At 45.8% G+C, this 16,140-nt stretch overlaps 1 protein-coding gene across 1 annotated transcript in view; it reads left to right on the forward strand.

Annotated features, from left to right (window-relative positions):
• The window catches only part of LOC135202169 (steroidogenic acute regulatory protein-like), a 321,018-nt gene that overhangs the window by 48,088 nt on the left and 256,790 nt on the right, over nucleotides 1-16,140 (forward strand). The window contains 1 exon segment of the mRNA XM_064231424.1: nucleotides 15,944-16,024. Coding sequence (XP_064087494.1) covers nucleotides 15,944-16,024 — 81 coding nt within the window.

Consider the following 16,140-nt stretch of genomic DNA (forward strand, 5'->3'; position numbering starts at 1 on the left):
GTCGTTTTCCGTCGTGGTTTCATCTCTCACCACCACACCTGGTTGGATTCTTTCTCTTGTCCTCCGGCGTAGCCTTGGACAAACTCCAACCATCTTGTTACCACAGTATTATGGCGGGGCTCTGGTTTAATCTAACTTTCTCGCTCCGGCATGCAGCGGAGCAATTGTTAGGCTGTAAGTGTTCTCCTGATACTTATGTATCTTTCCACTTACAGGCTACCAACTGTCAGGTCCTAGGGTGCAATCGACTCTGTACGACCCCTGCGCCCACGATGAGTGCAGGACTCACGCCCCGTGTGCTACGACCCACAACGCCATGATCGTCTGGCAACCCGGAAGCCTGCACCATCTGTTATGACCTTGTCAGTCAGCTGGTGGGGGGGGTAAGAGTCGATTTTGACTTCTTTATCGTATTACTAATAACACTTAGTCATAAGCTTGTTAAACCCCGTCCCCGCCACTAGAAGCTTCATTTCGCCTTCTCTTTCAGGCTGCCGCCGTGAAGGAAGTCGCCCTAGCAACCCTGAAGGCTTGGGTGGGCGACTTCGGAAGAACGCCGCCAAGGCCAGCCATACATCTTGGATAAGAAGCTGGCCGTCCAGATCTTCCCTGGCGGCAAATCAACAGGATACGTTGACCCTATCTCGCAGCCCCTCTCATCGCCTCCATCCAGCGAAGGTGCAGCAGTTCGTTCGGGGGGCCGTGCCACGCAAGAGCCGGTCCCAGACGTCGCAACCTTGGACCTAAATATTGAGCCTATGCGGTAGGGTGCGGAGGATTTGTTGGTTGAGGTAGGTGTGTCGGGCGCCCAAGGTCTTTCCTTGGGCGCTCCTGGATCTTCTCCTGTCCCTTCTACTGCTTCTTTCCAAGGCTTTACGGGATCTGAGATCCCTGCCCGCTCTCCCGCTCTCTCTGTACCCCCAAAGGTGAAGGGACAGAGAGAACAGAAGACCCTCCATAAGACGACTTCTAAAAAGTCGTCGTCGTCTTCTTCAGTAAAGAAGTCTTCGACTTCCTATGCTGACGCGGTGAAGGCTAAGCCGAGCTCTCATACTCCAAGAGCTCTAGAAGTCAAGGCTTCTAAGGAGAAGCTCGTGCTCCTGCTGAGCCAATGCCTTCTCCGGCCTCCTTTCCCCGCAATCCACTCCGGCAACGCCGGTTGGAGTAGCGGGACCGAGCACCTTTTGATCCCACTGCCTTCTCAGCAGTGGATGCAACAGGTAGGAGAGATGGTAGGCTCGCAGGTCTCCGCCCTCGGAACCAAGTTCGAACAGATGTTTGCACAGCTGTCGAGCACCCTTAGTCAGTCGGGCCAGTCCCATCCAAGATCTCTCTAACAGAGTTAGAGAAGAATGAGGACCGAGTAGCTGGGCGTGCTCAGGCCTCCTCATCCAGTCCCCCAGTAGCAGGTGCTGGCATTCTCCAGCTACCTCCTTATGAGTCGCTACCAGCCTTCTCCATGGATAACCCATGGAGAGTGGCCGCTTACGCTCCATTCAAGGACGGTATGATCTCTGTCCCGGAGTGTGGAACTCGAAGGATTGAGGACTTCGAGTTTTATCCTCCGGGATTGACTCAGCCTTTCATTGGATATGCTAGGCTGACCGTGGCGGCCCTCACTAGGGAGGACAAGATCTCCAGAGAGAACGTGCTTTATAGTAGAGAGCACGCTCAGCGGGAATGGGTTCACTGCCTTGAGGACTGGGAGTGTACCAACACTAAGCTCCAGGCTTTTCAAGAGTCCTTTCACTATTTTTGCGACGGAGGAGGAGGCTTCTTCTTCCGTTCGCTACCAAAATAGTAGGGAAGCGACTCTTCAGGCAGTCCTCAAGGATGAGCCCATGCCACAGCTGAGGGAAGCAGATTCTACTTCTCCGCTCTTTCCAGCCTTCGGAGAATTGTGGGGAGAACTTGCCTGCCACATTCACGCTTGGTAAGCTCAAACCGGACTGTGCAATGGACCAGTTTGGCGAAAAAGCTTCAAGGCTGCCTGATACCTTGATCCAGGCAGAGTTCGACGCCCGAACTAGGTTGGAAGATCCCTCAACTCTCTAATTATCACTGAGATGGCTGCTCTATCGTATGGCACAGAACCTCTATTTAAGATTCTGGCCAAGTCTCAGCTTCAAAACAGTTCAGACGGATGCTTTCGACTTCTTCCAAGCTAGGAGGAACTGCCGAAAGCACTTTCTGCAGGAATGCACTATTAACACGAACCTAATAGACTCCTGGCTTCCAGCATGTGGGGGGCGGACCTCTTCCCAGAGTCCGCGGTGAATGAGGTGCACCATGAGGCTGCTAGGCTCAACCAGAGCCTTAGAGCTAGGTGGGGTATCTCCTCTAAGAGGAAACAAGAATCTGCCCCCGCTGCTGGTAAGAAACTAAAGAAGTCTGGTAAAAGGTTCCAGCCTTACCAAAACATCAGCAGCAACAGCAGTTCGTTCAGGCCGTCCCCAGTTACCCAACAGGGACAACCTTCAACCTCAAAACAGACCCAACCCATCCTCCTGTTGTCTCCTCAGTCGCAAACCCTCGACCTCCTACGCACTCTCGCCGGCCTTCAACCCTATGTATGAAGGTCAGGCTTACCCTCCCTTTAATAGGCAGTCGAGAGGTAGCAGAGCGAGAGGCCACTTTCGCCAGCGTGGCACAGGAAGAGCAACAAGGGGTAGACAGTTCAGAGGAGGGCGTGGAGGTCAACCCGCCAACAACAGTGAGGCTCCCCAGGTAGGAGGAGGAGGCTGTTCCTCTTCCGTCACAGGTGGGGGGGGGGTTCAGCAATTGGGCACAGAGCATAGTGTCCAAGGGATTGGGTTGGAGTTGGATCAAAGATCCCCCTCCAATCAAATCATTTTATCAGGAACCTTCAAAGGAATTGACAGATTATGCGAGCGAACTCCTTCAGAAAGGAGCTATTGCGAGAGTCAAGCATCTAAAATTTCAAGGTCGCTTATTCAGCGTGCCAAAGCCAAAGGCTCAACAAAAAGAAGGGTAATCTTAGACTTGTCAAGGCTAAACTCTTTCATTCGTTGCGACAAGTTCAAAATGCTTACCATCTCGCAGGTAAGACCTTACTTCCTCGTAGCCGTCACATGCTCCATCGATCTTACAGAGCATACTATCATATCCCTATAGCCAGGCACTTCCGCCCATTCCTAGGCTCAAACTAGGAAATCAGACGTTCTCATTCAAAGTGATGCCCTTCGGTCTGAATGTAGCCCCCAGGGTATTAACGAAAATAGCAGAAGTGGTGGTTCAACAATTGAGAACTCAGGGGATAATGGTAGCAGCATACCTCGACGATTGGTTGATCTGGGCACCAACAGTCGAGGAATGTCTCAAAGCCACGAAAAAGGTAGTTCAATTTCTGGAACATCTGGGGTTCCAGATAAACAGATAGAAATCCAGACTTACTCCAGAGTCTCGTTTTCAGTGGGCTAGGAATCCAATGGGATTTGTCTTCCCACAATCTGTCAATTCCAGTGGTCAAACGGAAAGAAATAGCCAAGTCTGTGAAACAATTTCTCAAATGCAAACAAACATCAAGGAGAAGCCAGGAAAGAATCCTAGGTTCTCTTCAGTTTGCCTCGATGACAGACATCCTCCTGAAACAAGCAAGGCTGAAAGATATAAACCGAGTTTGGCGATCGAGAGCAAACGCCAAATCTCGAGACAAGTTGTCAGTAATTTCCACAGATCCTTCGCAATCAGCTCCGTCCATGGACAAAAGTGAAGAACCTGGCCAAACTAGTACCCCTTCAATATCCCCTTCCAGTGTTAACCATTCACACGGATGCCTCCCTGTCCGGGTGGGGGGATATTCTTCAATTCAAACAAGTTCAGGGGACTTGGTCAGTTCAGTTCCGCCAGCTCCACATAAACGTCTTGGAGGCAATGGCAGTATTTCTTACCCTGAAGAGACTTCTTCCCCCAAAAAAGTCTCATCTAAGACTAGTTTTGGACAGTGCAGTGGTAGTTCATTGTATCAACAGAGGAGGGTCCAAATCCAAACATGTGAACCATGTCATGATAGCCATCTTTGCACTAGCAGACAAACAAATGGCATCTGTCCGCCACTCACCTGGCGGGGGTGGTTGAAATGTGATAGCAGACGCTTTGTCCCGGTCGGTCCCTCTGGAATCAGAATGGTCCCTGGACGACAGGTCATTCCAGTGGATATGCCGGAGAGTCCCAGATCTCCAAGTAGATCTCTTCGCTTCACAAGCAAACCACAAGCTCCCTTGCTATGTGGCCCCCAACCTGGACCCTCTGGCTTATGCCACGGACGCCCTGTCGTTAGATTGGAATCAGTGGAGAAAAATTATGTCCTTTTCCTCCAGTGAATCTTCTATTGAAAGTCTTGAGCAAGCTGAGGACTTTCAAGGACTAGTAGCCCTGATTGCTCCAGACTGGCCCAAGAGCAACTTGTATCCCTCTGCTTCTGGAATTGGTCTCCGACCTCAACGGATTCCAATCCCGGCTGTCACAATCAGTACAAAATGAGGACTGTGTTCGCTTCCTCAGGAATTCTTCAGACCCTAAACTTTATGGACTTTCATGAAGTTTGCGGCTAACAAAGATGCTAACATTGATCCACAAAACATCCTCTTCTAGAATCAGATAAGAGAGAGTCAACTATTAGACAATATGACTCAGCTGTTAAAAAAATTAGCATCCTTCCTGAAAGAATCAAACACTACAACCATGACAGTTAACTTAGCTATATCCTTTTTCAGATCCTTGTTTGAAAAAGGTTTAGCAGCTAGCACTATTACTACTCATAAATCGGCTTTGAAGAAGATCTTCCAGTTGGGTTTCCAGATAGACCTAACTGAATCTTACTTTACGTCTATCCCTAAAGCCTGTGCTAGACTTAGACCTTCTCAAAGGCTTACTGCAGTCTCATGGTTCTTAAATGATGTCCTCAAACTAGCATCAGATACTGACAACTCGTCTTGTACATTCATAATGCTTCTTAGAAAGACGTTATTCTTATTAAGCCTAGCTTCAGGAGCCAGAATTTCAGAACTGTCGGCTCTATCCAGAGATGCGGGTCATGTGGAATTCCTCCCCTCAGGAGAAAAGTTCTGCTTGCTCCGGATGGCGTAGTTTTTTGGCTAAAAATGAGGATCCTCTTGCAAGGTGGCTCCTTGGAAAGTCATCCCCACTTCCACAAGATCCTTCTCTCTGCCCAGTATCAACTTTAAGAGCCTTTCTATCTCGCACATCCTCAAGATCCTCAGGTTCTCTCTTCATGAGAGAAAAAGGTGGTACTTTATCAGTAAAAGGAATTAGACAACAGATCCTTTACTTCATTAAACAAGCCAATCATGATTCATTTCCAAAAGCACATGACATCAGGAGAGTAGCCACCTCAATTAACTACTTTCAACATATGAACTTTGAGGATCTTAAAAAGTATACTGGATGGAAATCTCCGACAGTCTTTAAACGTCACTACCTAAAGTCCTTGGAATCTTTAAAATTTTCTGCAGTAGCAGCGGGAAACATTGTTTCTCCTGATACTGTATAGTAGTCATAGTATAGATCCAGGTCTCCTTTCTACCTACCTCGTCCAACATGCCTCACCCTAATCGCCATGCTACTTCGGATACTCTAGCCTTAGCCGCTGAGATCATATTGGTGGATTGTCCCTTATTTTTTTGCTAGGGACATCCACACTATGTACTTATAATGTACTTCAGTGTACCTACCCTTATTTTTATGCTAGGGTAGACACAAGTGTTTGTAATATTATGTAAATACCTTATTAAGTGAATATTTTGTTAAATTGCATTGCATTATTGTATATTACTATGTTTTAATATAAGTTAATTTTAAGTACTTTATATTATTGGCTTTCTTTTTATGTCATTGTTAGAATAAGTTAGCTTTAGGTACTTAGTTTGTATTCTGTAATATACCTGATTCACTTATATTATATCTCTCTTTTTGACAACTGATTTTCATTTGTCCTTTTTCCCATCTTGTCTGTTTCTCTGGTACTCTTTCATAGGCCGACACGAGCTGAGCCCAGAAAAAGGATTTTGACGTAGGAAAAATCTATTTCTGGGTGATTGGCTCGTGTCGCCCTATGAAACCCACCCTGTATTGTTTGCCCTCCCTGCAGGACAAGATTAAGGATGTTCATAGATTAAGGATGACCGCTAGGGGCGCTGCTGTCCTGGCGTCCCTAGTAGTAGTAGTAGCGGCCGCATCACCCGTTAGTATCAGCTCTCTCTAGTGGGGATTTTGATTGGAAGGTCTAAATGGTGAATGTCTCGTGGTAGTGATCCCACTCGCCCCTACTTCTCATACCGACACTTCTTTTATAGAGTGAGCGAGTCAGTTTTACTGACATTTTCGTTAATTTTGTTTTTCTCTGGTAATTTTAGATTAATTTTGCCTAGAAAGAATGATATTAAGGATCCTTTCATAGGGCGACACGAGCCAATCACCAGAAAGAAATAGATTTTTCCTTACGTCAAAATCCTTTTTTTTCTGCCAGATTAGCGTTGTAGGCGTCGTAACCCTGGAACATGCTTCATAAACCTGGAAATAATTTCTTATAAATACAATTGAAAAGCTTTGTAACCTTGGAACGTCGTAAGCTGGGGACTGCCTGTGTGTGTGTGTGTATATATATATATATATATATATATATATATATATATATATATATATATATATATATATATATATATAGGGGAGGGTTTTGACGTAGGAAAAATCTATTTCTGGGTGATTGGCTCGTGTCGCCCTATGAAGGATCCTTAATATCATTCTTTCTAGGCAAAATTAATCTAAATCTACCAGAGAAAAACAAAATTAAGAAAAATGTCAGTAAAACTGACTCGCTCACTCTATAAAAGAAGTGTCGGTATGAGAATAGGGGCGAGTGGGATCACTACCACGAGTCATTCACCATTTAGACCTTCCAATCCAAATCCCCACTAGAGAGAGCTGATACTAACGGGTGATGCGGCCGCTACTACTACTACTAAGACGCCACGGACAGCAGTGCCCCTAGCGGTCATCCTTAATCTATGAACATCTGCCCTGCAGGGGGGGAAAAGCAAGACAGGGTGGGTTTCATAGGGCGACACGAGCCAATCACCCAGAAATAGATTTTTCCTACGTCAAAATCCCTTTTCTGGGCTCAGCTCGTGTCGGCCTATGAAAGAGTACCAGAGAAACAGGCAAGATGGGAAAAAGGGACAAATGAAAAACAGTAGTAAAAAATAGATATATAATATAAGTGAATCAGTATACAGAATACAAATTAAGTACTTAAAGCTAACTTATGCTAAACAATGGCATAAAAAAGAGAGCCAACAACAAAAGTACTTAAAAACTAACTTATAAAAAACATAGTAGTATACAATAATGTAATGTAAGTTAACAAAAACAGATTCACTTAAGCAAAGTATTTACATAATATACAAAACACATTGTGTCCTACCCTAGCATAAAAATAAGGGTAGGGACACTGAAGTACCTTATAAGTACAAAGTGTGGATGTCCCTAGCAAAAAAATAAGGGACAAACCACTAATATGACCTCAGCGGCTAAGGCTAGAGTATCTGAGTAGCATGGCGATAGGGTGAGGCATGTTAGACGAGGTAGGTAGGAAGGAGGATCTGGATTCTATACTATGACTACTATACAGTATCAGAGAAACAATGTTTCCCACCGCTGCTAACTGCAGAAAATTTTAAAGATTCCAAGGACTTTAGATAGTGACGTTTTAAAGACTGTCGGAGATTTCCATCCAGTATACTTTTTAAGATCCTCGAAGTTCATATGTTGAAAAGTAGTTAATTGAGGTGGCTACTCCCCTGATGTCATGTGCTTTTGGGAATGAAATCAGGATTGGCTTGTTTAATGAAGTAAAGGATCTGTTGTCTAATACCTTTTACTGATAAAGTACCACCTTTTTCTCTCATGAAGAGAGAACCTGAGGATCTTGAGGATGTGCGAGATAGAAAGGCTCTTAAAGTTGATACTGGGCAGAGAGAAGGGTCTTGCGGAAGTGGGGATGACTTTCCAAGGAGCCCACCTTGCAAGAGGATCCTCATTTTTAGCTAAAAAGCTACGATCCGGAGCAAGCAGAACTTCTCCTTAGGGGAGGAATTTCTACATGACCCCACATCTCTGGATAGAGCCGACAGTTCTGAAATTCTAGCTCCTGAGGCTAGGCTTAATAAGAATAACGTCTTTCTGAGGAGCATTATGAATGTGCACGACGAGTTGTCAGTATCTGATGCTAGTTTGAGGACGTCATTTAAGAACCATGAGACTGCAGTAGGCTTTGAGAAGGTCTAAGTCTAGCACAGGCTTTAGGGTAGGGATAGACGTTAAAGTAAGATTCAGTCAGATCTATCTGGAAACCCAACTGAAAGATCTTCTTCAAAGCCGATTTATGCGTAGTAATAGTGCTAGCTGCTAAACCTTTTTCAAACAAGGATCTGAAAAAGGATATAGCTAAGTTAACTGTCATGGTTGTAGTGTTTGATTCTTTCAGGAAGGATGCTAATTTTTTAACAGCAGAGTCATATTGTCTAATAGTTGACTCTCTCTTATCTGACTCTAGGAAGAGGATGTTTTGTGGATCAATGTTTAGCTCTTTGTTAGCCGCAAACTTCAATGAAGTCCATAAAGTTAGGGTCTGAAGAATTCCTGAGGAAGCGAACACAGTCCTCATTTGTACTGCCTGTGACAGCCAAGGATTGGGAATCCGTTGAGGTCGGAGACCCAATTCCAGAAGCAGAGGATACCAGTTGCTCTTGGGCCAGTCTGGGGTGCAAGCAGCGCTACCAGTCCCTGAAAGTCCTCAGCTTGCTCAAGACTTTCAATAGAAGATTCACTGAAGGAAAAACATAAATTTTTCTCCACTGACTCCAATCTAGCGACAGGGCGTCCGTGGCATAAGCCAGAGGGTCCAGGTTGGCGGCCACATAGCAAGGGAGCTTGTGGTTTTGCTTGTGAAGCGAAGAGATCTACTTGGAGGACCTGGGACTCTCCGGCATATCACTGGAATGACCTGTCGTCTAGGGACCATTCTGATTCCAGAGGGACCGACCTGGACAAAGCGTCTGCTATCACATTTCTTACCCCCGCCAGGTGAGATGGCGGACAGATGCCATTTGTGTTTGTCCTGCTAGGGCAAAACAAAGATGGCTATCATGACATGGTTCACATGTTGGATTTGGACCCTCCTCTGTTGATGCAATGAACTACCACTGCACTGTACCCCAAAACTAGTCTTAGATGAGACTTTTTCGGGGGAAGAAGTCTCTTCAAGGGTAAGAAATACTGCCATTGCTTCCAAAAAACGTTTATGTGGAGCTGGCAGAACTGAGCTGACCAAGTCCCCTGAACTTGTTTGAATTGAGAATATCCCCCCCGCCCAACCGGACAGGGGAGGCATGCCGTGTGAATGGTTTAACTACCAGGAAGGGGAATTATTGGAGGGGTACCAGTTTGGCCAGGTTCTTCACTTTTTGTCCATGGACGGAGTTGATTGCGAAGGATCTGTGGAATTACTGACAACTTGTCTCGAGATTGGCGTTTGCTCTCGATCGCCAAACTCGGTTTATATCCTTCAGCCTTGCTTTTAGGAGGATGTCTGTCAAGGAGGCAAACTGAAGAGAACTAGGATTCTTTCTTGGCTTCTCCTTGATGTTTGTTTGCATTTGAGAAATTGTTTCACAGCTTTGGCTATTTCTTTGCGTTTTTGTTTGACCACTGGAATTGACAGATTGTGGGAAGACAAATCCCATTGGATTCCTAGCCACTGAAAACGAGACTCTGGAGTAAGTCTGGATTTCGTTTTGTTTATCTGGAACCCCAGATGTTCCAGAAATTGAACTACCTTTTCCGTGGCTTTGAGACATTCCTCGACTGTTGGTGCCCAGATCAACCAATCGTCGAGGTATGCTGCTACCATTATCCCCTGAGTTCTCAATTGTTGTGAACTACCAACTTATCTGCTATTTTTGTGAATACCCTGGGGGCTACATTCAGACCGAAGGGCATCACTTTGAATGAGAATTTCTGATTTCCTAGTCTGAACCCTAGGAATGGGCGGAAGTGCCTGGCTATAGGGATATGATAGTATGCGTCTGTAAGATCAATGGAGCATGTGGACGGCTCCACGAGGAAGTAAGGTGGTCCTTACTTGCGAAATGGTAGCATTTTGAACTTGTTGCAACGGATGAAAGAGTTTAGCCTTGACAAGTCTAAGATTACCCTTCTTTTTGTTGAGCCTTTCTTTGGCACGCTGAATAAGCGACCTTGAAATTTTAAATGCTTGACTCTCGCAATAGCTCCTCTGAAGGAGTTCGCTCGCATAATCTGTCAATTCCTTTGACGGTTCCTGATAAAATGATCTGATTGGAGGGGGATTTTTGATCCAACTCCAACCTAATCCCTTGGACACTATGCTCTGTGCCCAATTGCTGAACCCCCACCTGTGACGGAAGAGGAACAGCCTCCCTCCTACCTGGGGAGCCTCATTGTTGTTGGGCGGGTTGACCTCCACGCCCTCCTCTAAACTGCCTACCCCTTGTCGCTCTACCTGAGCCACGCTGGCGAAAGTGGCCTCGCGCTCTGCTACCTCTCGCCTGCCCCGAAAAGGGAGGGTAAGCCTGACTTTCATAAACAGGGTTGAAGGCCGGCGAGAGTGCGTAAGAGGTCGAGGGTTGCGACTGAGGAGACACAAGGAGGATGGGTTGGGTCTGTTTTGAAGTTGCAGCCTGTCCCTGTTGGGTAACTGGGACGGCCTGAACGAATTGCTGTTTTTGCTGCTTGCTGACGTTTCTGGTAAGGCTGGAATCTTCTACCAGCCTTCTTTGGTTTCTTACCAGCAGCGGGGGCGGATTCTTGTTTTCCTCTTCTTAAGGGAGAATACCCGCAATCTAATCTCTGAAGGCTCTTGGTTTGAGCCTAGCAGCCTCATGGTGTACCTCATTCACCGCGGACTCTGGGAAGAGGTCCGCCCCCCACATGCTGGAAGCCAGGAGCCTATTAGGTTCGTGCCTAATAGTGCATTCCTGCAGAACGTGCTTTCGACAGTTCCTCCTAGCTAGGAAAGAAGTCGAAAGCATCCGTCTGAACCGTTTGAAGCTGAGACTTGGCCAGAATCTTAATAAAGGTTCTGTGCCATACGATAAAGCAGCCATCTCAGTAATGATTAGAGAATTGAGGGATCTCCCAAACCTAGTTCGAGCGTCGAACTCTGCCTGAATCAAGGTATCAGGCAGCCTTGGAAGCTTTTCACCAAACTGGTCCATTGCACAGTCCGGTTTGAGCTTACCAAGCGTGAAGGTGGAAGGCAAGTTCGTCCCACAATTACCCCGAAAGCTGGGAAGAGCGGAGAAGTAGACTCCGCTTCCCTCAGTTGTGGCATGGGCTCATCCTTGAGGACTGCCTGAAGAGTCGCTTCCACTATTTTGGTAGCAGAACGGAAGAGAAGCCTCCTCCTCCGTCGCAAAAATAGTAAAAGGACTCTTGAAAAGCCTGGAAGCTTGGTGGTTGGTACACTCCCAGTCCTCCAAGGCAGTGAACCCATTCCCGCTGAGCGTGCTCTCTACTATAAAGCACATGCTCTCTGGTGATCTTGTCTTCCCTAGTGAGTGCTGCTGCGGTCAGCCTAGCATACCCAATGAAAGGCTGCGTTAATCCCGGAGGATAAAACTCGAAGTCCTCAATCCTTCGAGTTCCACACTCCGGGACAGAGATCATACCGTCCTTGAATGGAGCGTAAGCGGCTACTCTCCATGGGTTATCCATGGAGAGGCTGGTAGCGACTCATAAGGAGGTAGCTGGGGAATACCAGCACTTGCTACTGGGGAGACTGGGGGTAAGGAACCTGAGCAAGCCCAGCTACTCGGTCCTCATTCTCTCTAACTCTGTTAGAGAGATCTTGGATTGGACTGGCCCGACTGACTCAAAGTGTTCGACAGTTGTGCGAACATCTGTTCGAACTTGGTTCGAGGGCGGAGACCTGCTGAGCCGACCATCTCTCCTACCTGTTGCATCACCACTGCTGAGAAGGCAGTGGGATCAAAGGTGCTCGGTCCCGCTACTCCAACCGGCGTTGCCGGAGTGGATGCAGTGGAGGCCGGAGAAGGCATTGGCTCAGCAGGAGCGCGAGCCTTCTCCTTAGAAGCCTTGCTTCTAGAGCTCTTGGAGTGTGAGGAGCTCGGCTTAGCCTTCACCGCGTCAGCATAGGAAGTCGAAGACTTCTTAGCTGAAGAAGACGACGACGACTTTTTAGAAGTCGTCTTAACGAGGGTTCGGTTCTCTCTGTCCCTTCACCTTTGGGGGTACAGAGAGAGCGGGAGAGCGGGCAGGGATCTCAGATCCCGAAAATCCTTGGAAAGAGGCAGTAGAAGAAGGGACAGGAGAAGATCCAGGAGCGCCCAAGGAAAGACCTTGGGCACCCGACACACCTACCTCAACTAACAAATCCTCTGCACCTACCGCCATAGGCTCAATATTAAGGTCCGAGGGTTGCGACATCTGGACTGTCTCCTGCGTGGCCAGGCCCCTAACGACTGCTGCAACCTCTTGCTGGATAGAAGCGATGAGAGGGGCTGCAGAGATGGGGTCCAACATATCCTGTTGACTTGCCCGCCGGGGAAGAGATCTGAATGGCCAGCTTCTTGTCCAGGATGTATGGCTGGCCCTTGGCGGCGTTCTTGCCGAAGCCGCCCACCCAAGCCTTCAGGGTTGCTAGGGAGATTCTTCCCCTCACACCGGCAGCCTGAAAGAGAAGGCGAAATGAAGCTTCTAGTGCCGGGGACGGGGTTAACAACTTATAACTAAGTGTTGTTAGTAATACGATAAAGAAGTCTACAATCGACTTACCCCCCACCAGCTGACTGACAAGGTCGTAACAGATGGAGCAGGCTTCCGGGTGCCAGACGATCATGGCGTTGTGATTCGTGGCACCATGGGGCGTGAGTCTCCTGCACTCATCGTGGGCGCATGGGTCGTACAAGGTCGCATTGCACCCTAGGACCTGACAGTTGGTAGCCTGTAAGTGGAAAGATACATAAGCATCAGGAGAACACTTACAGCCTAACAATTGCTCCGCTGCATGCCGGAGCGGTAAAGTTAGATTAAACCAGAGCCCCGCCATAATACGTGTGGTAACAAGAAGGTTGGCGTTTGTCCCCGGCTACGCCGGAGACAAGAGAAAAAATCCAACCAGGTGTGGTGGTGAGTACGAAACCACGACGGAGAACGACGGAGATGGTATACACACAGTCTATAATACTAAAATTCATCGTAAAAATTAGGTATATCCTTAAAAATAAAATAAAAATAATTATCGAACTTTCCTCCCCCGTCTACTAGTAGAGGTGCCCGGGTAAGGAAGCAAGCTCTCCTCCGTAGCGGGGGAAAAAAGGGAAGGATATAGTAGGCAAGCAATAGACCACGAGAAGTGACCACCCCGCCCGCTAGCGGAGCCAGACGAACTATAACCAAAGGTGCCCGGCTGCGGCGGAAGGCTCCGTTCGTTATAGTGGGGAAGGGTGGGACTGAACAACTGGGAGGGGGGTCCCCGGCGTAACGCGGCGGGAGAGAGAGTGGCCTACTCCTCCCCGTCTCAACAACTACCCGCTCGGAGACCCGGTACCCGAAACAAGTGGTCGCCCTAAACCCCAGCTGGGGAGAACCCCTGGCCTCCTCAGAGAAGGAGGGAGGAAGGCTACTGAGGTTGTCATAGCAACCAAGGGGTCCCCCAGACCCCTCCCTATACCTGTAGGGAGGGAAGGGGAAGGGTAGGTGCGGTGGAACACGTGACCGCCAGTGGCCTAAGCCGCGATAGTAAACACAACCGTGGGAGGGCCACGTGAATCAGGCTGTACCAATACATGGGACATGCACCTAGGCTAGCCTAACACCCTAAAAAGAACTAAAATTACATCATAACAGGTGGAAAAGACACGTTAGTAAAAGAAAAGAAGCCCAGGAGGAGGCAAACTGTTCCGAGGAACAGAAGACTACTCGGAGCCAGCGATAGCCGATGAAGAGCAAGAGCTGGGATGCTGGGCCAGAATACAGAATAGCCCTAAATACCAAACTAAGAGAATGGTAAACGGCTAACCTAGCTAAAAAGACGATGTAAAAAGATGAACCGTGATATAGTAAGCCCATAAGTACAAGAAGTCCCAGTATGGAAGACCGGGAATTCTAGACATGAGGCAGCATGGCGCCGCCACTAGCCGACCGGGAAACCGTATATGACCTATTAGAAGGAAAATACTGGTCCCTGGAAGACTAAAATACAGTAAAATACTACTTATGAGGCACTTAACTTAGCCGATGCGATGGCAGCACGTTCCATGGTAAAGAAGAGGAGATAAATCCAAGAGATTAGCACACGTGAAAAAAATGCGTCAACGCGTACTGCTAAAATAATTAAGGAATGACCGCTAGGGGCGCTGCTGTCCGTGGCGTCCTTAGTAGTAGTAGTAGCGGCCGCATCACCCGTTAGTATCAGCTCTCTCTAGTGGGGATTTTGGATTGGAAGGTCTAAATGGTGAATGACTCGTGGTAGTGATCCCACTCGCCCCTATTCTCATACCGACACTTCTTTTATAGAGTGAGCGAGTCAGTTTTACTGACATTTTCTTAATTTTGTTTTTCTCTGGTAAGATTTAGATTAATTTTGCCTAGAAAAGAATGATATTTAAGGATCCCTTCATAGGCCGACACGAGCTGAGCCCAGAAATATATATATATATATATATATATATATATATATATATATATATAGTATATATATATATATATATATATATATATATATATATATATATATATATATTTATATATATATATTTATACACACTGAAAAGTAACTATAAAGACATTTTATGGTCAAAGTAAATTTTGTAACAATAATTGCTTTTTTATATCTACCTCAATGTTATAATTTCTTTACATCAGATCTTCTGCATCTTAGGTTATTTTTTTTTAATTGTATCAGAATATTCAAAGCATTAACGATATATAACTTCACATACTTCAGAGTAGTTCTACTCCTCTGAAATTAAGATTAAACACAAATATCAAGGATTGGTCATGGCACCCGCATCATATATATATATATGTACTATTACGATTAGGCTGAAAATTATAAGTCCGGAATACAAGGGTTAAATAATAATAAGACTAAATAATAACTCAGAGAGAGACTTGTGTGGAAAGAAACTGGTTTTTAAGCTCTGGTTGGCTGGCAATAAACCAGTTTTCTCCCCTCCATAGGTTTAGGGGGGGGGGTGACCCCTTTATAGTACCCAAGGGACATCCTCATAGCAAACCCTGTTGGTAGCTACTGCTTCTAAACTGGTTTCCTCACCTCGTTATAGATGCGATGCTCAGAAATTATTCCTACTGAAATATTAAAGTGATATTGATATAATAAAATATTGAAATTATATTGAATTATTAAAATCTTACTATTAAAGTGTTTGAGGATGATAGTTTAAGGTATATTTGGTATTTTAACTATTACAATTGGCAGTCATAAGTATTTTTATGGGGGTCTTTGGTGTTTGAACTATTAAAATAGGCAGTTATGTTTAAATGAAAATGCATATTGTCTTGAATGTGATTTTGGTCATTCCAAGGCTGTTGGCAGATAGAGAAGCCATCATTCCACTGTGCTGTCGTTGCTCTTGAAAGAATTGTAACTCTGAAAACACTAATGGTCTAATTTTCATTACCCTTAATTCAACACTTGGGATTTATGCAGTCAGTTTATTTGTTGGATTAATTGTGTTCAGTACTGGTTGATGGGACGTGAGAGTTGATAATGTTTTATTGAATCTTTGATAATTCACAAAATTAAGTTTGGTTTTATGTTGAATTTCTATTTATTTTTGGCTATATCCAAGAATATTTTAAAAGAAATTTTATATTTCAGATTGATGGTATGCCTTTGATGGATGCACTGATTGAAGAAGTTAGGTATTATGACATCAAACACTCAATGTTTGATATTGTGGTAAGTTCAAAATAAGTTTACTATCTAGCAGATACAACTAACGAACCATTTCAAGTAGTGAATGTTTTTTTTAATACAGCAGTTGCTAGTTAAAAAGATTAATATTGCTAAAACTT

The sequence above is a fragment of the Macrobrachium nipponense genome, chromosome 30, assembly GCF_015104395.2.
Source record: "Macrobrachium nipponense isolate FS-2020 chromosome 30, ASM1510439v2, whole genome shotgun sequence".
NCBI classification, from domain to species: Eukaryota; Metazoa; Arthropoda; class Malacostraca; order Decapoda; family Palaemonidae; genus Macrobrachium; species Macrobrachium nipponense.